Source organism: Uloborus diversus, unplaced genomic scaffold, assembly GCF_026930045.1.
Source record: "Uloborus diversus isolate 005 unplaced genomic scaffold, Udiv.v.3.1 scaffold_443, whole genome shotgun sequence".
In the NCBI taxonomy this organism is placed as follows: domain Eukaryota; kingdom Metazoa; phylum Arthropoda; class Arachnida; order Araneae; family Uloboridae; genus Uloborus; species Uloborus diversus.
Window position 1 is genome coordinate 59,901 of NW_026558619.1, and position 22,559 is coordinate 82,459.

The 22,559-nt window shown below is 30.3% G+C and overlaps 1 protein-coding gene across 1 annotated transcript in view; it reads left to right on the top strand.

The window, feature by feature from the left end:
* LOC129233474 (ATP-binding cassette sub-family D member 3-like) overlaps positions 1 to 22,479 on the top strand; it is a 69,178-nt gene extending 46,699 nt beyond the window's left edge. Inside the window, exons 17-26 of the mRNA XM_054867494.1 lie at positions 1,156 to 1,234; positions 1,314 to 1,377; positions 2,922 to 2,999; positions 5,447 to 5,512; positions 6,918 to 7,031; positions 8,004 to 8,054; positions 8,405 to 8,449; positions 10,615 to 10,719; positions 13,415 to 13,471; positions 19,461 to 22,479. Coding sequence (XP_054723469.1) covers positions 1,156 to 1,234; positions 1,314 to 1,377; positions 2,922 to 2,999; positions 5,447 to 5,512; positions 6,918 to 7,031; positions 8,004 to 8,054; positions 8,405 to 8,449; positions 10,615 to 10,719; positions 13,415 to 13,471; positions 19,461 to 19,535 — 734 coding nt within the window. The 3' untranslated portion in view covers positions 19,536 to 22,479. The remainder of the gene's footprint in view (positions 1 to 1,155; positions 1,235 to 1,313; positions 1,378 to 2,921; positions 3,000 to 5,446; positions 5,513 to 6,917; positions 7,032 to 8,003; positions 8,055 to 8,404; positions 8,450 to 10,614; positions 10,720 to 13,414; positions 13,472 to 19,460) is intronic.
* The last annotated feature ends 80 nt before the right edge of the window (positions 22,480 to 22,559 follow it).

The following is a 22,559-nucleotide window of genomic DNA, read 5'->3' on the forward strand; positions in this document are numbered from 1 at the left end:
TGCAAGTAATACTATTTATTTGTTCAGTAATTAAATATTAATTAGTTTACCAACATTTTTCAACATGTGCTAGTTTTTTTTTTTTTTTTTTTTTTTTTTTTTTTTTTTTTTTACAGTGTCTGTTATGTATAGAATCTACTCTCTCCATTCTGCTTTCTTGAAATTTGCAAACTACTGCAACTGTATTATGTAAAGTGAGAGATAGAAAAAATAGATTGTAGAGTAGAAGTTTGTGCCAACACTATCAGTCTTCAATGTCAAGTTTATGGAATTACTTTTCCATTAGCGTATTTAGTTTAAGGTTTAATTTTAACAAATACAGTGAAACCTGTGTAAGTTGACCACTTGTGGTGTACCACTTTAGCGGTCAACTTAAACAAGTGGTCAACTTATAGGGGTTGATTTATATGATATAGATTTAATTCTGTGCCTGAAAATAGCAATCAAGTTAGAGAGGTGATCAACTTACAAGGGTGGTCAATTTTACAGGTTTTACTGTATTATAATCACTACCCTTTGTATTACCCTCTGCAATAGGACTTTATACACAGTACTGTCCTTGTACACAGTACTGCCGATAGACCTGCATTTCTTGAATGTGCCCCTTAGCTCCCAGAAGCACGGAGCCCTGTTGGTCGCACAAGTTGCCCATGCCTACTGCGACCACTGTTAATGATGTGAACAAATAGTAATTAAAGTTAGTCTGGAATTTTTTTATATAGTATATCGCAGTCTCAGCAAAACAAAAAGAAAGAAGGGGGACAATAGTTGATAACGTCTCCAAATAATACGAAAAGTCAAGTTCTTGACTCATTTGTAAAGATGTATTAAGTAGTTTAGCCACCATAATGATAAGGAGAAGTCAAAATGGTTGTTTAAGAGAAAAATGTTAACGTAAAAGTCTATCATTATAAGCAAGAAATCATGATTCTTTTCAATTTGAGTACTATTGATGTGCTTGAAGTAGGGTTTACACTCTACATATATCTGTACTATTTTGTTTCTTTTCAAATGTTAAGATAACACATTGAAAGCAAAAAGAAAATAATCATAATGATGATGGAAAATTATCAAAATATTTTTTATCTTATTGTGTAAAACTGTTCTATGCTGTGCTTGTTTCCATGGAGTCTTATGTACAATTTTTATTCTCAGTATCAGGTGATGATAGTTCTAAGAAAATGCTTCTTATTCCTGGATCTGGCACAATCATAAATGTAGATAATTTAATAAAGTAAGAAGTAATTTGCTTTTCATCATTCTTGCATCACAGTGTTAAAATATCATAATGTTAAATTCTGTTAATATTTTAGATTTGATCGAGTACCTTTAGTTACTCCTAATGGAGATATTTTAATCGAAGAACTGTCATTTGAAGTAAGTTCCATTTACATATAATTTGTTCCAATTATTTATTTGTTATCATTGTGGACAATTGGTTTTGGTTTTTAGTATGAAAGTGAAATATAGACTTTGCAACTGTCAACTGTTTTAAGACCCCCGAAAAAAAAAACAGTATGGAGAAGTAACATCATGATTTTTTTTTTTTTGAAGTTCAGTAAAACCTCGATTGTCTGAGTTAATCGGGACCACTAATGCCCCAGATTTCAGAAACAATAGAAACTGTGTATATATGTATAAAATTTTGTCAATCGGGGTCATAAATTGTAAAAATGTATTAGTTAAAAATACAATAGAATATTTTTTTAAAGAAGAACATTTAAAAAGTTATGTTTTAGAGTTAAAAAACTAAAATGGAAAATGACTTGTAAGTTTTAATAAGACAATTGAATTTTTTTAAAAAATACAAGATAATATTTAAAATATGCAATGAAAGAAAAAAACATAAATTTTCAGAAAGTATTTTTATTTTCAAATAAAATTTATCATTTTATTAAATTTATACAATTAAAAAAAGACTTCGTATCAGCTCAGTTGATAGAAACCTTGGTTAATCGAAGTTTATCTGTACAGTTATGTCATGGTTAAACAATCTTTTCCGTAGTGTTATTAAAGCTAATCTGAGAAATATATATATTTAAATATTTTATGGTGAAAAAAATGCATTCTTGGGCATTTCTATCACTATTCAGTTGAAGACTCTTATAATGCACACCTTGGAACCTGAGGTTTTGCTGTATAGATCATTTCAAATTTAGAAAGTATGATTCAAAATAGTATATCAGTATGTTTGCACATTTGAATGAGTTTTTACTACAATGAGGGTTACAACTCAAATTATGCAATTTAACATTATCATTCCCAAATAAGTATGTCTTGTAGTCAAAAGAAAGTGCATTATCATTCACTTCTACTAGCTTCATGGTTTGCAGCACAGCTGCATTTTCAAGAACAATCTGGTGATAGGTTTACTGTTGACGTTTAAAAGCTTGGAATTAAAATGGGAAGATGAAAAAAATTCAAATTTTAAAATGCCAAACAATTGTTAAGTTTCTTACGAAGCAAAATAAAATATTTTTTTTACTGAAAAAGTTATTGCTTTTTTTGGAAAAGTTGTTGGTTTTATAGAGAATTGCATTTTATAGGTTTTTGTTATTAATGTATCTACTGTCTTTTGATGCTGTATATATTAGATCGTAATATTTTTCTGAATTGAATAATGTTATTAAAACGAATGATTCATTAGAGCAACTTGGTTTAGGTTTCCCCATTTTCTTTTATTTTATTTATTTATTTTTTTGTGAAGGTAATTGAAAATATAATCAAGATAAGATATGAAGATAATCTAATTCATAAATTATTGACATTGTTTTTTTTTCCAGCATAATTTTCAATATCAATTAATTTCTTCATACAAATGTAATGGAAACAGCAAGTGTGTAGAGTGCCAAAAAAGAAAAAAAAAAGTTCTGTTTTCTTTTAAAGAAGTGTCTAATTTAATGCTTTAAATATTTCCTTAGGTCAAGTCTGGTATGAATGTTCTTGTGTATGGTCCCAACGGTTGTGGGAAAAGCTCCTTATTCCGAGCTCTTGGTGAAGTAAGATTCAACTTTTTTGTTTCTATATTGCATGTACTTTTGTCTTTGTTCAAAAGTCAGTGATTATATTATCGCATGTCTAGGCTTTCAAAAGGTTTTAAAATATCATGGAGTGCCTCTAGTTTGTTTCATATATTAATCGAAGATTTCAAACTGACTGTAATCTGACCGTAGTAAGGTGTTTAGTATGTGTTAAAAGTCTTTCATAAACAAAATTTCATTTTTCCCTTCTTTAATGTATTTCAGGACCCGTGCTAGGGATTTCAAATTGCTAGCCAGTAAATTAACCAAAATTTACAAATATTAGCCACACTTCAAAAGTCTTAGCCAAAGACTATTATTTTAACAAATCAGAGAACAAAGAATATTTTTTGAAAATATAGAATATAAACACTTTTATATACAGTTGAACTCTCTTAATACGATCACTTTTAATATGAAATCTGGGCTAAAACGAACATTTTGTTTGTTTAAGTTTGATTTGCTATCTTTTTACATTAGAAATTTCACTTATAATACGTCATTAAACTGAAAATATTAGCTAAAACGAACAAACATTTCTGACCTCTTTACTTAAAATGTTCTTGGTTGAATATTGTAGTTTTCTTTTTTAGAAATCATTCATCATTTTGTTCGGTAGTAGAAGTCTCATTGTGTTTCAAGAAGAAAATACTAAATATTTTAAATAGAAAATAAAGCCGTACTTTTGTTTAACTGTGAACATTTTAATTTACTCGGAGATAAAACTGTTCATCTCCTATTGTAGATTACTACCTATTCCGCGATTGTCGATTATCATCTTCCTTTTTCAATATTTCCCAAAAACAATCATAAACAATCATTTATACGAAATTAGTGATTTTTTCTGAATTTAGTAATAGTTAGATTACAATGTGTGTATTAGTAGTAATATTTTTTTAAATATATATAAGCATTCCTTTGTTTTTTCACAGTATCACTCGTTTAGGGTCGTTATGAATAACGGCTAATACGAATGAATTTGCAGAGAGTTCAGAAAATAAATAAGTAAATAAGAGTTAATATTAATGAAGAGGGAGAAATTAATTAATAAAAACCTGTCATAATTTTCTAGTAGTAATAAATTGCACGTGGGTGCCAGTTTTTTCGAAAGAAAGGATTTTGCACCGCAAGTTGGCAAAACCCCTATAATTTATCGCTTGAAAATTCATCATGTACTGAAAGGTTACAGCAAAAGAAGCAAAATCTTAATGTTCTTGTTTCTGAATAGAAGCAAAAATCGCAATCACAGCCGCAAATTCGTTACGAAGATCGTAATTTCGAAAACTGAGCTTTACAAAGTCCAGTGGATTAACCCTAAACTTTAAGAGGATAACGTTAGTTTTTGACCACTTTTACAATTCTTCATTCCCCTAAAATATTACAATTCCACCCCCCCCCCCCCCCGTCTTACCAGTAAAACAGTCAAGTTACCAGATACAATACAGCCTTGTCAAAATAAAGCCTTTCCCTGCATGTCAAACGTTACCAAAACATATTATCAAATTATTATGCCGTGGCCCGAGTTTCATTGTTGGTGACATCAGTAGCGTTATTCGATCATTCCCTATTATATATATAAGGATTCCATTCAAACTTTTTTTTTTTTCACTTTCAAAAAAATAAAACGAAAAATGGCAGGAAAATTTCCAATCACCCTAAAAATACGTGAGCTATGCTTTCCCTATTCTTGCACATGTTTCTCTGTTCCTGAGAAAATAATGATAAAATGAAGGATCACTTGAAAAAAGAACACCTGCCAAAGCACTCTAATTAATGTTAAAGATTCGTTCTTATGATTCATCCTCTCAACTCATCTTCGTTTTTTCATTACTTATTCAGTGCATTTAAAATTTCTACAAAGAAGTTTTGGTCTAGTGGAGAATTTTTAAAACTCATTTATTTCAAAGTATTTAGCTGAATCATAATATTTCATTTAAACCTTTAAATTTGTAGACTTATGAACTTCTTCACATATAACTTCTTTCACCATTTTCTGTCTTTCACCATTTTGAGAACATCTTGCTTTGAAATATTTTCAAAAGCTAGGAACAGGTATTTTGGAATGGTTGAAACTTAAAATCTAACTACCAAGTTAAAGATTGGAAATATACATTTTTATCCTCTTGTTTTGCAATACTATCCTTTTCCAATCACGGGTTCTGTAAAAGGTTTGGTTTTGCATTTGTGACTTAGTAAATTGATTTCGTCTTTGCAATTCCCTGTAACAATCCAAATTGAGAGGGGGTAGATATTTGATACTTTTACTGTACGGAAAGTCCAAGGAAAAGAGAGGACTGCTTGTTTATTGTTTCGCAATGTTCTTTTATAACTGAATGAGAAATTTACAAATTGAAATGTAAAACATGAATTATTTTCTCCTCTCCCCAATAATCTTTTCATCATGTTTTGTTTTTGTGTATTTATAGCTGTGGCCGTTATTTGGTGGGACACTGAAGAAACCTGAAAAGAAGAAGCTTTTTTATATTCCTCAGGTAATCAATATTTAATATCTGCTTGATTTTCCAATTTTGTTGCACAAACTGAAATTCACAAATGATTTTCATATTTTCTTTGCATATTTACTGTAGTACTTTTAAAACACTTTTAGTTTAAAAGTACTTCATCTTGTGAAGTATGCTGTACAGATAGGTTGTGACACATTGTGAACTCCCACAAGAACACATTGCTTGAGACTACAAGTGTGTAAAACTCTGTTAGACAGGATTGCCCATCCCCCCAAGGTGAATGGCGCACCACCCTCAAATATTATGGAGCTCCTATCCCAGAACAAGAACACCCATGCATTAAATAAATCCCACTTTTATCTGCCCAACTATTAAATATGCTGTTTAACACGGTCGACGAGAGACCTTGTCAGCCTAGTCAGAAACGAGGGTCTAAGCTCTTGGAAGAGCCCCCGCTCAGAATTGGAGTAGTATAAATTTTACAAATTTTATTGGGGGAAGGGGACCTAAAGGCAGAAAAGTTAATGCACAAATTTTATACATTTGTGCAATACAGCTTAAAAAATTCTTTACTTTCCCCACTGTACATAAAAAATTATATTTTCAAACATATGTAATATATTTTTGAAAGTAATGGTTATGTTGATTTAATATTATTATCTTTTTTTTTTTTGCTTTAGCAAAGTATGAAATGCTCAAGTTTGCATGTTATGAAAGGAAAAATTGAATTTTATCCCCTCTTGTTGATCCTCTGGGTATTATATGTTTTATTCATTTAGTTTTGTTTCGCATAACCATATGAATACTAGCTGCTTCCCTGGGCTTTGCACAATCTTCTTCGAAAATAAAAGTTATGTCAAGTGACGTGTGTTCAACAATCACACTTGAAAAAAAAAATCAGTGCTGCAGATTGCGGAAAAATAACCAAAAAGGAAACATTTTAAATATCCCGATTACAGGAAAAGCCTCAAAACAAAATCCAGAATTTTATTTGTTCATATTCAAGAAAAAAATGACAACAGATCTTTCGCCTCGAGAATTTTCTTCACGCTACAAATTTCAATCAAAGTATTGTTACAGAAAGTTGAGATAGAGGAAAGTCTTCAAAAAAATAGGGATTTTATGTCAAAATCTAAGTAACTTAATTAATGGCTTTTAATTGATATCTCCGCCAATTATTATCGGAGGATTTTATTTAAAAGCCAGGAAAATTACGAATCCATCGATACCTGGTTCAATCGTCAGTTTACTGGCATTTGGGAGAAGAAACTCAGACGTAGATAGATAGATACATAGATAGGTACATATGCTCAGTTTTTAATTATGTAAGATTTAGTTCACTTAGACATAAACAAGAAAATGTGTTTTTGTACTACATAGAATGATCTTATTTAATATATACCTCATTTCTTTAATAATCTTTTTTTAACAGAGACCCTATATGACTCTCGGAACATTTAGGGATCAAATTATCTACCCAGATAGTCTTGAAGATATGAAAAGAAAAGGGAAGACAGATTATGATTTGGAGTTCTTTTTAGAAATGGTATTTATTTTTATTAACACATTTCAGAAATTTCTGAATTAGTTCCAAGCTTTATTTGCTCTATTGTATAGAAAATTTGTACATCTACCATATATACTTGCTTATAAGTCGAGAAATTTAGTAGAGAAAATAAAGTTAAAAGTAGGAGGGTCAACTTATATGCAGGGTTGAACTTCCAAAAATTTTCCCTGAACAATTCTTGGAGAAAAAGCACTTAGAAAATTGAACATTTTCCCGATTTTAGTCCAACCCTTTAAGGCAAACGCTAAAGAAATAAATGTTCAAACACATTCTGTTACAATGCTACATGGTCAGACTGTAAAATTTCATCTTAATAATTACAGTTAAAGACTGACTACTAAAAAAAAGAGGGAAGCACCATATTCATGAATTTGTCCGTTATTTGTTCATGTTAAATTAATGCTCATTAAAAAAAAATGCAATATGCTACAACATAAAATGATATTGATTTTAATTCAAATTAAAATCAACAATTAAGAGAATTGGTAATGATGAAAATATACACTTTACAATAATCGCAATCTCAGGAACAAAAACTTCTGTACAAGTATAAAAATCACGCATCTTTGATTTCAAGCAGGTTTATTACATTTGATTTTCCTTCTTTTATATATAATTTTTCTTTTCAAAAACTACCACAAAATCTCTTGATTTTTCCAGAAAGCAAAGGTTTGACTTACATGCAGGTTTTCAATTTTTTTCTGATTTTCACCCTAAAAGTAGGGAGGTGAATTTATGCATGACCTTGGACACACACAAATGTGTACTTTTTTTTTTACATTAAATTCAAATGTAATTTATCATATTTTAGTTTCAGAAACACTATCATCAAGTGCCTTAAACTCATTTAAAATGTAATGTATCTATGTAAGACTATGTTTTTGTTCAACAAAATTGTTTGACTTCAATTTTATGACCCTCTTTTGATATTTTGCTGTTTATAAAATTTAGGTACAGTTAACGTATTTATTGGAGAGGGAAGGAGATTGGAATTCAATTAGGGTGAGTATTACTGTTCAATAATGTAACTTTGAATGTTATTTTCTTCTTCTTCTTCTTCTTTTTTTTTTTTTTTTTGATAAATATTTTGAAGCAAGAACAAGTGGAATGACAATATTGTATTTTAAGAAAGCATTAATTAAAATTTACCAGCTAAATCAAGCTTTACAATATACTATAGATGTAATATATATATATATAAATTTGAGAAACCATGTTTGGAAAATAAGCTGGGATTTACATTAACTAAATAATCAATTTCTATGTTATTTTACTTTTTAATTTTACTACTTTTTACTTCTTGTGTATGAAATTTTCAAAAAATAAGTAAATGACTTATGGATTTCTTTAAGGACTGGATGGACTTGCTTAGTGGAGGAGAAAAGCAAAGAGTTGCTGTAAGTGCTATTGCATATGTTTCAACTTGTACTGAATTATTGTTTTTTTTTTTACTTTTTTTTACAAAAAAGGAAGTATTGTATTCGCGAAAAAATTTTCATTAAAAAATCGGCCTTAATTTCCATTTTGCTCACCCCCAAATGAATGTTGAGTTTTTTTTCCTACCCGACCGCACGTACATATGTACCTAAGAACGTATAGACGCCCGAAATATCCATTTTGAAGTTTCCCCGAGTTAATTAAAACGAGTTTTCTCGTGACGTCTGCATGTACGTACGTATGTATGTGTGTATGTATGTTGCATAACTCAAGAATGGTATGTCCTAGAAAGTTGAAACTTGGTACGTAGACTCCTAGTGGGGTCTAGTTGTGCACCTCTTTTTTCGGTTGCATTCGGGTGTTTCTAAAGGGGTCTTTTGCACCTTTTTGGGGGGAATTCATTGTTAGTTTTGATGCGAACTCAAGTGGTGTTATAATTTGGCGGACACTTGGCGATATATCGCCAGTCTTTTGGTCACCAACTTGGCGACAAATTTGGCAATTTTTTTTTTATTTTTTTTTAAATCTGGTTTCAATGTGGCCATTGTTGGAGATATTTAGAGAGTTAGAAAGTGAATCATACTAAAATTGCAATAATAGAGAAATAACATTAAATTGGTGTAAAAGAAAGTTATGCAATGCATACATCAGCTCGTTTTTTTTAATTCAATTTGAAAAGCAGTCCTTTTTTAAAACTCATGTGCATGTAAGTTGAAAATGTGGCATTGCAATAGAAAATTCAAAAGATTCCGATTTGCTCAGCATATTTAAAGGTAACATGTTCAAGGTATATCCAGTGATAGACTTCGGGAAAGTATTATATATTTTTGAATATCATCAATGTCAAATGGCGAAAAAAGAGTATTTTCTCCAAATAACTTTTAAATATTATTTTGGTTAAACAAAAATAAATTTTTATCATGTTTCAAATATTAAATTATCTTAATAAAACATTGATAGCCTATTGTGATAAATAATGTTTTTGAATTAAATTTATCAAATTAAGTCAAATCTTTAAAATGTTTTACATTTGTCTGTTTGATTTAAAAGCTGTGCCTTTTAAAAAAACTTTCATAACTTGAATGTAAATAAAAAAAAAATTACTTTTTTTTACTTCACTACATACTCACTAAGTTATTCAAATTTTATACAATGAAGTTTCATAATTTTTTTTTTTTTTTTTTTTTTTGATAATGAATCCTACATAACAAACCAAAAATACATGTAATGTACCATGAATGTTTTTTAAAAATACTACCCCCCCCCCCTCTCCCTCCAAAAAAAAAATTATAAAGCAAATAGGTGAATTAACTCTTATTGGTTATATACTGTGCATTGCTATTTCTTCTAATAATTCATACGTTTTGAATATTATAAATGTGTGTGTGTCTTTTTTTTTTTTTTTTTTTTGAAGTGAACTTTTTATGCTAGGTCTTTGAAATTTTGGTACTGTATCTCTTTGTGTGAAGGAATTGACATAATTTGTTTGTGTGATGAAAATTCGCTCATGCACTTTTTTTCTTTCTCATTATCTATGGTTGCGTGTACCTCATTGAGATGGCGCGACAATCACTAAGTAAAGCTGTTGGTTCAGAACATCTGTTGAAACATGTGTGTTTCCAATGCATTTTGATTATTGTATAATGTTTTTGTTTATAATCAATTTTCTTTATTTATTAAATTGTCAGTGATAATTTTTAAGTATTTTTTTAAAAATAGTCTGACAATCTGATGTCAATCACAGGAAACAAATATTGACTGAAACCTATGTTGGACCTTAGAATTCATCAGAAATTTCTTTTTTTAATAAGTCTCGGGAATTCAGTAATCATTATTTTTAATGGGGTGCATAAAGCCACTTGTATTTTTCTTCCTATTTAATGTGCAAATTACTTTTATCTAAAACTCCCATTTTCTTCTTGATAGTCTTATTGTACATCATGTATGTATTTATTATTATTGTGAAATTTGTTTTTAAACGAGCTTGGGCTGTATTTAGATTGTCACTAAGTGTTTTAACTGAAATGTTCTAGCTTTTGATAATCTACTCAACTTTAATTAACTTTTTAAAAAATGTATGTGTAGTTCTTTTTTTTTTTTAAATTTGACCAAATTTTATTCTTAGATGGCAAGGCTTTTTTACCATCGCCCACAATTCGCTATCTTAGATGAATGCACAAGTGCTGTTAGTGTTGATGTTGAAGGATCTATGTATCAGTACTGTAGAGAGGTATAAAATTTTCTCCTGTGTAAATAAACTAAAAATTAATTTTTGCTTGACTAACATCCTATGTTGTTTTTGTTATTACATGTTCAAAATACAAATTATGTATTTTATTTACATGATTAAGACTTTCAATATGTTTGCTTTCCAAACTTAATCAAATTTTGAATTTTTTTTTCTTGAAGAAAGAGTATTATTTTTTGATTAATACATGTATCACCATTTAATTTTCCAAATAATACAAATCACATCTTTTTACTGTCTTTATACTTTTTGAAGAAGAAAAACATTGGGCACCTTTTAATCTGTTTATTTTTTTTTTTTTTCATTATTTTTTGTTTAGTAACTATTGCTGTACTTTAATGTTTTCAATAAAAGAAATTGAAAACAGATGCTAATCAATGGACAAAAATACATAAAAAATGTATAAAATGTAAGGATCTCTTACCAAAATTTAAAAACTATAACACAACCCGAATATTGTAGGTTAGTGTTTTATGTTAAATTGATTGCCAACCTAAAAAATATTTAAAACATAAGAATAAAATTTAAAGATATGCATCTCAATAATCATTTATCAAAACTGCATCCCACCCCTCCTCTTTTTTTGTTTGTATATATGTGAAAAAGAATTTTAAATTTACTGATCCAGATCATTCAATCAATTAATCATTTAAACATTTTATACAATCTGTCTTTGGGAAAAAATATTTTTTTTTGCTAATCACTTTTCTTTGATTTCTTAGAGCAAAAAACTATTCAGAATCTCTACAGTTTTCTTCATTAAAAAAAAAAATAAATGTTGATAAAGAACTTCAAATTTCTCCCATACGTGCTAATGTTATGAATGTTTTATTGTTTAAAAAAAGCTTTAAATAATGAAACAAAAAAAAAAAACTGTGTTTTATATCAAAAGCTCTTCTTGATTAAAAATTCCCCACACAAACTTGTTGCTGGATCAAAATTTGAAGAAGAATGCAAATTTACCTGTAGAATCTATCATTAAGTTTTTCTTAGCTGTTCAAAGTTGAATGAAAAAATGCTCAAATCAAAAAGTGGAATTATAAAAATGAAATATCTTGATTGAAAATTTTAAATTAGAAAAACAAAGTTTCAAACTGAATTCCTCCAAAAATTATTAGGAAGAGACATAGCAACACATTTATCTTGTTTTGCAACCCTTCATTCGTAATTTTGTTTTCAAAGTACAGTAAAACCTGTAAAGTTGACCACCTTTGTAAGTTGACCACCTGTCTATGTTGACCGCTTTTGTCGGGAACGGAATTGGACCTATCTTATATAATGAAGGAAAACCTCTGTAACTTGACCACCTCTCTATCTTGACCACCTGTCTATCTTGACCACTAATGTACACCAAATTTGGTTCGGAGTATTGTAAAAAACCCTTTGTAAGTTGACCACCAATTTTTTTTTTTTAAACTTAATCAAGCAAATTATTTTCTTTTATTATTATTATTTTTTATAGCTTTCCAAGAATAATTTTGATGCTTTAGACCAGCATTTTACCTACTAAATAAAACAACAGCATCAAGCTTATGCTGCTCCTAATTCTCCGAAACTTGTTTTTCTTCTGTTGTTCTATTTGAGATCGCTTTTTGTATTCTCTGTTCAATGAAAATAAAAAACGGGTGTCGGTAGAAAAAGTACAAAGACTTTTCTTCCAGTAGCAATATTTTGAGGCAACACTGGAATTGTGCTACAGAGAAAAGTTACTTTGTTCTGGTGCAAGGGATTAAGAGATAGGATATTTTCATTTTCAACTGCCTTTATGAACTAGGAGAGTCCAGCTTGTTGCTCTTTGTGTAAAAGTTTTACATAAAATGGTTTCAAAAAGAAAGTTAGTTGAACTTGAGATTGATAAAAAGTATGAAATATTAAAATTATATGAAAAGGAAGAAAGTTGGCAAAAATTAGCTGACACATACGGAATTTCTAAAACTTCAATGTCTAATATAGTAAAAAACGAGGAAAAAAAGCAAAAATATTTGAATAAGTTTTTAAATTATTGTTTCAAAGTAATGTTAAACAATAAAAGTGACTTAAACAGAAAGAGTAAGTGGCAATGATTCCAGAAATGAATACATGGTCCATGGTGCAAGGAAATGACAAAAAAAAAAAAAAAAAAACACTACCCCCTTTATAAGTTGACCACCTGTCTAAGTTGACCACCAAAGTACTGCACCGCAAGTGGTCAACTTACACAGGTTTCACTGTATTTACTGAATTAACTTTATAGTTTATATTTGACTCATATGCTTTTGAAAAAATTTTATGAGGTATTAAGCATTCCTTCTTTCATACCTTTATTATTATTTAGTTATTTTTTTTTATTGTTCTACCTCTTGTGGGACCGTAAACTAAAATTATAATGTTCAGTTTCCAGCATTTTCTATTATAACACTTTAACACGATATTTATATGATAATGATTGGTAAAGTTTGAGCAGAATTGCAACTCTTTTTGATTTTTTTCTAAGGCATGTATCAAAAATCTCTCAATTTAAACCAAACGTAAAATTTTATAAACATATAGTAATTTTAAAATGAAAAAAAAAAAAAGGAAAGTGGTTTTTTCACATTTTTTTCCCCTGCTTTGTTTTTATTTTTCATCTTTTAGTTCTGTATTTTTTAATATCTTTTTTAAAATCATAAACTAAGTTTGAAGTACACATTTGTTTCAGATGGGAATAACATTATTTACAGTTTCACACAGAAAATCCTTGTGGAAACACCATGAGGTAAGTTTGTTTTTTAATTTTAAAAGCAGTAGCATGTATAAAATAGTTTTATAGTCGTAGAATTGAAGCCCGCAAGAAATCTTTTCCCCATCTGTGGTCTTAATGCATGCATAATGGTCCTCATTTTGTAGAAGAGAAACTGAAATTGTTATGTTATGTATATGAGGACATCATTTTTCAGTGTTATCTGTAACAATGTCTATAGCAAGTGATGGAGCCTTGAAGACAAGAAATAATTTTCTATCAGATTGATCCTTTTTACCTCGAGGCCAAAATTTCTTCTGGGAACAATAAGGAAATAGAGGCAAATTAAGAGTAGTTGGGATATTCCAGCGTTATGTGTGTGACTTTTTGACACCATTTCTTTTACAAAAAGCAATAAAAACCAATATGATGTTTTAAAAGTATTTCTTAATAGTTTCCATTGGAGTAACAAAACATATGTAAAAGTTTTTAGGTGGCAATTTTTTTTTTCATATGAAAATTCTAATTTTTTTAATAAAATTTTAAATGCAGCATTACATGTGTGACTCGGAAAATCTGAAAATAAGTTGTACCTCATATTATTTTGTTATTTCCTGTGAAGTTTTAAAAGGTAAATGAACAGTATATTTTGTGCATGTGTCTTGGTATACCAAGTAAGTATTCCATAAATAATTTTTTTCTACGTTTCAGTGCCAGCACACAATAGTTTTAGTTGAATTATGTAAAGTACTTTTTCCCTTAAAAATGATTTTATAATGAAAACAATTCAGGTGCGTTACATGTGTGACATTTTTCAAAAAGCCTCACTAAAATTTTCTGCCGAATGTTTGAAGATGAAAGTCAGGTTACAGGTAATTAGTGATGTTCCGGATATCCGTATCCGTATCCGTGGATATCCGAGGGAAAATAAAAATCTGTATCCGTATCCGCTACTTTTTTGACGGATCTTAAACGGATCTTTTCTATTCTAAAAATTCTTTATTTGAATAAAGGACTCTTACATTCCGTTTAAATTAGGTTTTGTTCCCTGTTTAAATTATAAGGTATCATTTCAGAAGCCAATTTGTACCCCCCGTTGCAAAAAGAAATGGATAATAAGTTTTAAAAGTTTATCTGTGTCTATTTGTGGCATCGTAGCTCCTAAACAGATGAACCGATTTTGATAGTTCTTTTTTCGTTCAAAAGGTGATTTGATCGAAAGTGTTCTTAGCTTGGCCTCGTTTTTGCAGAACTTTAATTACCGGAAATATTAATAAAAAACAACTTAACGTTTTTCAGAATTATGGTAGTAAAAACTTACTCGTATGTTAAAAATATTGGCCCCAAATTGAACGAACTAAGTTTTCTGCGTTTGATATTTGTTTGGAACTTCCAAGTTATATACAGTAAAAGTTATAATCTTGTTAAGGAAATTTTAAATGCAATTCAAAGCCTTTATATGCGTGATCAGTAGCTAATTCATAGTCAGATAAGGAGAAAAAGCTCCATGATTTAAAATTTCTATCCGCTGTCAGTTCTTATTTGTTAACAATGTGTGTTCTGACCCGCGAAATCCATCTCAATATCAGGTTGGCCCTCTGGGACATGTTTTTTTTTTTTTTAAATTTTAGTTTAATATTAGTTTCTGTTATTGATTTGGGGTTTCTGTTATTCTTCATTTTGGTTTTTCTAGGCATTCTACAAAAAAAGTGAGACTAAATTCTCTATTGACTGTTTGTAAACGTGTTTCCGGCTCTGTTATTCTGTCAGTCGGAGTCTTCCCGAGGATCCCCCATCTGGTTAGTCATCACAATGACAGGTACAGGGGGCCCTCGGGGGAGATGTCAGTCGGAGTAAGTTGGGTGGAATGGGTCAGCGCTGCATTTATGCTGAAATAAAATGCAAAAAATTATTTCTAGCCTGTCCAGTAGCAGCTTTACACTCTTGCTCCTGTATCCTACATCTACCAAGCAAGCTAGAAATAATTTTTTACATTCTATTTAAGCATTAATGCAGCGTTGACCCATTCCTTCCAACTTTCCCTCAATTTTAACGGAGATTTCTTTAAAGAGTAAATCAGAGTCTTGATTATATTTTCGCCGTAGATGACATTTTTTGAAGAAGCAGTGTTATTATTCTGACGGGAATACCTTCAGTAAGAAATTAAACACTTAAATAGTTGAATTGGGTTTTAAAAAAAAATGAGATCCGTATCCGTATCCGCGGATCTTGACACTAATGATCCGTATCTGCGGATCTACTTTTTTGACGATCCGGCACATCACTACAGGTAATATGTATCAAGTTCATTTATGATATGAGATATTTTTCTTCTTAGTCCATTAATTTAACCTTGAGGGAAGACTTTTGTTCCTTTTGTGTTATGTGTGTTTCCAATAAAAGTGACCTGCATATTTTGGGAGGTTAAAAACTTTTCAAAATTCTTTATTAAAAAAAATTTAGACATAGTTATAGTAAAGCATCTGTGTTCATGATACTTGATAGTTTTTCCCGAAAAAATTGATGATTAAGTTAAAAAAAATTCTCTTACATTTATTTCACTAACAATATGTTTTTCTTTTTTTTATGCTCATGAACAAGAAAAATGCTACGCGAAGGTAACGTTAAGTATTGTAAAACAAGCGAATGTCAAGGGGTTATGGATGCAAACCACAGCGATATTTGGTATACTATTGTAAAAATATTGCAAACTTAATGTAAATTAATTTCAAACTGCCTCCAGAACAACAAAAAAATAATTAATGTCAATGTTTTGAATTAAAGCTACTATAATTATAATCCAACCGCAAACAAATGGCACCATTCAGTCATTTGAAAAAATGAGTTCATTCCTTAAAATACATATAGGAGGAAGAAAAGACACATGCCAAAAAAAAAATAAGTTTAGTGTTTTTTGGTGATAGTAATGTTTTTTGAATAAGTTTTATAAATCAAGAAATAGTTCTATGAGAACAAAAAAGGGGCAATATTGTTGCAAATTATTTTTAATTTAGCTCCTGCAGCATTTATTTTATTATTTTATAATTTATTTCAATTGAGACGGTTGTAAATATCTTGAGTGAAATAATTAAAGTCTTTACTTGCTGTTTGCAGATTGAAGTCTGTTGATGTTTATTTGTATTATTAAAAATGACGTACGTAGTTTTAATAATTAATACTTAAGGTGTTTGCAACCAGTTGAACTGGGGAAAAATGTGCTCCTAATATATTTTCGTTTTGTGATTGTTTAGACCTGAAATGTTTAAGCTGCAGCAATAAATGCATTGAGTTGGTGAAAAAGTAAAAATGACAATGAGCTTTACCATAGGCGGCTTGGGGGGGGGGGGGAAGGGGGGGGACTGCCTCCTCACTTTTCAGAATTAAAAATTAAGAGTTGATTTAAAAGGATTTTTTATAGGGTGGATTTATTTATTTCACGAAAGTAAAAACTAAAAATTCCAAACAAATGACCTTTTATCATTTTATTTCATGAGAATGGAACTTTAAAACAGAAGTGGAAAGCCTGCTGTGGCCATCCATCCCGATTTTTGATGCCGTATCCTACATTTTTAGAAGTTATTAAATCAATTTTATTAAAAGCTAGCAATTTTAGCAAAAAAAAAAAAATCAGTTTTAGCATCCACAACCCCTAACACCTACACTTCTTTTAACTTCCCACTTTTTTTGGTGTGCCAGCCACCCATGAGCAGGGGCGGATCCAGACAGAATTCTTGGCGGAGGCCATTTAGAAAAATGCTTTGGAAATTTTTGAATATTACAAATATTAATATAGCCCACCTTTGACTAGATCATTTTTTAAGGAATTTTTATTTAGCGACACAAGTTTAAAATAAAGGCTGTAACCCTTCCAATAATCTTCCTCTTTTTGTGATAAACATGTGCATATATCGTCACCTCAAAGTGGTATTACTGTGTTCAGTACTGTTTGTTCTAAGGCGACTGTATAGGACTTCTGAATTAAGAGAAAGCCTATATAAACCAACCGTAAGTATAATATTAACTCCGAAGTAAAGGGAGAGGGGGGGGTTCTACTCCGGAAATTTTTGGAATTTGTAGTCTTAAAAACGCATTTTGGACGATCTTTGGTAATGTTTGGGGAGAAGAGATTTGGTGGCACTCCCCTGTCTATTTTTCGAAATTGTAGCTCTAAGAATGCAGTTTTAGATGATCTTTGATGATGTTAGAGGGAGGAGAGATTTGAGGGCTCATCTAAGGAATTTTTTCCGATTTGTAATCTTAGAAATTCATTTTAACTGTCTTTCGTAATATTAAGGACTCAGATGCGACTCCATTCCCCCGCCCATTTTTTGAAATTGAAACTTTAAAAATGCACGCATTATCTCCAATAATGTTAAGAAGAGGGAGGTTTGGGGGTTCCTCAGCAGATTGTTTTTGCAATTGAAGAGCCAAAAACTCAGTTTAATACGATCTTTTCATGATGATTTGTGGAAGAGAGATTCGAGGGCCCACTCCAAGAAATTTTTCTAATTTACAATTACAGTCTTTAAGATGCATTCTAATTATCTTTGGTAATGGTAGGGGGAGAAGAGGGTTGGAGCACTTCCCTGGAAATTAAAGCTTAAAAAAGGCTGTTTTAGACTATTTTTGGTGATGTTAAGGGGAGGAGAGATTAAAATGCACATCCCAGGAAATTTTTCTAATTTATAGACTTTTAATCACATTTTAGACTATCTTTGGTAAGGTTAGGGTTTGTAGAGTTTCGTAGGTCCACTTAGAACGAAAAAAAATTGATTTGATTTTTTTCATTTTAAGCTAGGAAAGAGGGTTTCAAAAAACTACTTGAAACTTCCTCAGTGTGAGTTGATGACTCTTCGGCATTGTTTTTATATTCATGTTAAGCTTCGAGGAATAATAAGGATTTTTTAATGTTTAGCTCTAAAACAGCTTTTTAACTATTTTTGAAACTTTCTCATGCCCCCCCCCCCCCTCATTGTTTTCCCTATTGTTATACTTTGTATGCATTATAAGAGAAATTATTTGCCTTTTTGCTCAAAAAAGGGGATTTTAACTATTCTTGATATTTTCTCGGAGGGGGCCATGGCCCCCGTGACCCCTTCCTGGATCTGCCCATGCCCATGAGCTTTGCGCTCTTTATTGCTACCTTACTCTTGCCAATTTTCAATTCAAGTTAACTATAAGAAGTGTTGTCATCTCTGACCAATGGCTGCTGGAAAAGATAAAACCAAAACCCACCCATTTACTTGAATATGACCTGTCCCGTGAGGCATCTGCCTTGATCACACAAAACTGAAATCTTTTTACCTCCTTGGCTAATTCCTTAAATTCCAAGGTGACGTATTCAAGCTCCAGAACCATTACCACATTTGTGAATTCCGTTCTTCAATTTTCCTCTATGTATCACCCTTTCATGAAAATGCACGCTTCTGAAATCAGGCGTGATCAAGTGTCATCTTCTGACAGTCGGACTTAAATCAAAACGGACTGTTTTAGGCCTTGTAAAATTCATCCACCTTGACATCTGTCCTATAAAAAGGCATGTTCCCCCAAATATTTAATGACATAACAGCACAAGAGGCAGGATGTGGTAATAATAGCCCTGACAGATGCTGCTTGCAGCATAATTTAAGAAAACGTTTCAATGAAAGCCTACCTATGATTTGATTGCACAAGTTTTACTCAAAACTTTAAAAAGTCCCCTTGCATCTCTTTGCTTCTCACTGCTTCCGTTGTCTTTGAGATAATTGTTCAGACTATAAACCTTTTAATGAAAATTATTGTTTTCTTATAGCCTTTAATCTTAAAAAAATGAAGGGAGAAACAGCTTTGAAATGGAAATGCTGTACTAAAGTCATGACAATTATAATTTATTAAAATCCTGGTTTTTTTAAAACAGTTAAACATGCAGAGCAATTTACAGCTTTTTATCTATGAAAGACTGTTACTTGGAAATAATTTTACTTATTTTTAAATTAATGTTTTGAGCATATGTTTCTTCAATAATGCCATTTTCTTTACATTTTAGTACACTTTATACATGGATGGGCGTGGTAACTATGAGTTCAAGCCAATTGAAGAATCTGAAGTTTATGGTTCATGAGCGTCAGTGGCAACAATTTAAAAAGCCTTCTGCTCTTCTTCTCCCAAGGTTGTGGCCTTAAACTGCAAAAAAACTAGACTCCACAGACAGAATACTCATGTGATATATTTATACAACTACTTAGTTTAATATTAAGCAAAAGAATACTCAGGCAGGATAAATAATTATTTATTTATCACTCTGATAGCTGATTATGTTAAAGATGTCATTGGATACCTCTGATCCCTCCTACAATCATCTCTCACTTGCAACTTACAACAAGCGATGACCAAAAAAAGATGCACAAGTGAGATATCACAGAGTTGTATACAGCGTGAATCTAAGCTCTTGGACAAAACTTGAACTTGTGTTAGAGGGTAGGATAAGAAGCCAGAGTCACATATCAGAATGTATGGTCACAAATGCAATGCTGGTGTGCTACATGCACACAAAGCCAGAAGCTTATGGATGAAAACAGGTCACAAAGTACTGACAGAAAGATGATTTTATACAAAATGTTAGTTTTTAAGAAAGGTTTAAAGCAGCTGAAATTTTCAGCCCGCAGCTGTAATACATGGGTCGCAATGACAAAGAACTCGTTGTTGCTATAACAAGCCATTTTAACAAACTTTTATCAATCATAGCACTTTTGTTAGGAGTTGCGAGGTGTGTATTAGAGCTATTACAGGCCGTAACTTTTAACAACAATTCTAAATATGTCTCAAAAACTAAAATGTGGTGTAAAATCGTCTTTGTGTAGTAAATTTTTGACCTGTTCGCATTCATCAGTTTGCGGTTTTACGTGCATGTAACACGTCAGCATTGCATTTAGAACCATGTGTTCCACATAATCCCACATGATCTTATCATGACCTCTAAAACCCCTTACAGTTTTGCCCAAGAGTTTAGACTCACCCTGTATATGAAATTCAGAACCTAATGTTATATAAGCTTATTGGTAATTAAATAACAAAAAAAAAAATGTTGATAAAATTGAGACCAGTTTTCTTTCAAAAAATTAACTTGCTATTAAGAAAAAAGGTTAACAAAAATGAAGCAAAACGAAACAAAATGTACATAAATGATATTTTTTACTTTTTTAAACTTTCATGAGTCAAGATTGTTTTTCCCCCTCATTTTTAAATGATTTTTTCTTCTCATTTAAATAATATTTTTGGGGAATAAAGACACTAGATCAGCATTTTGCGTAAGATTATCTTTGAAAAACAAAGAGGACAGGAGAAAAAAATGTACAATTAAAATTTTACTGATGCATGACTAACAGATACTTTCAAGCGCTAAGTTACATCTGAAAATTTATTTACTGGGTCTGATTGCTGAAAATTCTCAGAATTTGAGCTTTCTCTCATAACTTTTAGGGTGCCTAATGTCTGAAAATGATTGAAAATTACACTTTTTGCTTTTAAATGCATTTTTAAAGAAAAGGTAGACATAGAAATGGATGAATAGAAAACCTTTAAATAAAAAGTGAGGACAAATGGCGACAAATTTCATAAAATGCAAATTATTTTGAACAGTGGGAATATATCAAACTTCGTCATGCTGTACTTTTTTTACATTGCCTACATTATGTGAAGTGATAGATATGACTCAACTTACCCAAGAATTGCAATGCAACGAATTGGGACAACTAGTGCCTCAAATTACAGAAATCTTGGTTAGTAGAAACTTTATAAAATGTCAGAAATGTAAATTTTTAAAATGTAATTGAAAGCAAAATAGAAAAATTTTAAAAGATGAAAATAAACACAAAAAAGTAATGTTTTACAGTTAAAAATCTAAAATAGGATAATAACTTGTAGTAAGTTTTAGAAAGTCAATTGATTTTTTTTTTTTTTTTTTAATTTTTTTTTACAACGTCAAGTTAAATATTGAGAAATGCGTTAAAAAAACTCAAATTTCAAGAAAATAATTTTACTTTCAAACTGAAAATGTATCATTATATTACATTTACATTATTTAAAAAAAGAAGAAATAAAACATTTGAAAAACAGAGAAATAAAACACCTTGTCTTTCTTAGGGCTTACCTATTTACAAAAAAAAAAGACTTCATTATCAGGTCGGTTAATAGAAATTTCGGTTAATCATATGTATTAATTTTATTTACAAATGTCTCTTAATGACAGGCAATTGGATAAAAAGTGACTATTTTCGAAGGTTTTTTTTTTTTTTTTTTTCTTTTAAATAATTATTAATGAAATTGAAAAGTTAACAATGCCAGTTTTAGGTACTGCCTAATACCGAGGATTAACATTGGTAATACATGGCATTAGCATTCTTTTGTGAGGAAATTCACCACTGCTACTTCAATGATATTTAAAGTTTTTTTTTTTTTTTTAATGCACAGAAAATACACAAAAATCAGACAGTCAAGTGGTTTTTTTAAACTTTACATATATTCATTACATCGATAACTGAGAGTTCAGTGTAAAAATATTAACAGATTTTAAGTGCTGTAATCATGTTTTAATTCCAAACGCTTTCCTATAAATTACGTTACCAATTCCTCATCTGTAAAATGGCATTCATTACAGAAACAAAATCCTGTAAAATATTGAACAATATATTTTTCACTTGTCTTTTAACCTTATTAATTTCTTCACTTTTTTCCTTTAAATGGCACTCTATTTTAGAGACATTAGTGACTTACTATGTTCTCTATTCAAAGAAATTACTACTATGGTTATTTTAAAACAACCATGAAATGAGTGAAATGGTTTTGTTAATTATTTTTACTGCTCAAATAGATATTGAATTTTTATGTAGATGGAATTTCAATTGAACTGTGATGATTAATTATGTTTGTTATGATTTTAGTAACAACCTGGTGATTATTGTATTGAGATTGTTTTGTTATGCATTTTGAATATGTTTATTATTGCTCACAGATGGGAAGATCAAGTTTTTGAAAGTTACTTTTAAATGTATATTCTAAATGATTAAAGTTGGTTTTATAAGTGTGTGATTCATCTTTTAAAATCACATGTATACTTTTAGGAAACACAATTTTTGTTTTAATTAGG